Genomic DNA, 420 nt, shown 5'->3' with positions numbered 1-420 from the left:
GGGGGGGGGGGGATCACCGGTTCATGGAGCCCAGGATCTGCGCGATGCGGACGAATATGTTCACAACGTTGAGGAACATCTGCAGCGCGTCCTGCACGTGGTCGCCGGCGCCGCAGCGGGCCCGCTCGATCATCGCCTGCGTATCGACCGAGACGAAGACCGAGAAGAGCGCGAGCCCGCCGTACAGGATGAGCGAGTGCGCGAAGGCGGTGGGGTAGAAGAGGTTCAGGACAGATATGGCGACCATGCCGATCAGCATGCCGAACAGTGGCCCCTGCAGCGCAAGCATCGACGCGCGCGGCGCGAGGTACGCGGCGGCGCTGAAGCCGAAGAAGACGGCGCCAGTCAGCACGACCGCGGTGCCCAGCACGCCCTTCGCCAGCGTCACCGCCACCAGCGGTGCCAGCGCCATGCCCTCCA

General features: G+C 67.6%; 1 protein-coding gene across 1 annotated transcript in view; it reads right to left on the bottom strand.

Annotated features, from left to right (window-relative positions):
• Positions 1 to 13: 13 nt before the first annotated feature.
• Positions 14 to 420, bottom strand: part of DQ04_15871020 (hypothetical protein) — a gene marked incomplete at both ends in the record, with an annotated part of 954 nt that continues 547 nt past the window's right edge. The window contains one exon of the mRNA XM_009317379.1: positions 14 to 420. This exon is cut by the window's right edge and continues 547 nt beyond it. Coding sequence (XP_009315654.1) covers positions 14 to 420 — 407 coding nt within the window.

The sequence above is a fragment of the Trypanosoma grayi genome (genome assembly GCF_000691245.1).
Source record: "Trypanosoma grayi strain ANR4 Tgr_1587_V1, whole genome shotgun sequence".
Classification (NCBI taxonomy): Eukaryota; Euglenozoa; class Kinetoplastea; order Trypanosomatida; family Trypanosomatidae; genus Trypanosoma; species Trypanosoma grayi.
The sequence above is the reverse complement of the archived record's forward strand: the minus strand, read 5'-3'. Positions and strand labels throughout refer to the sequence as shown.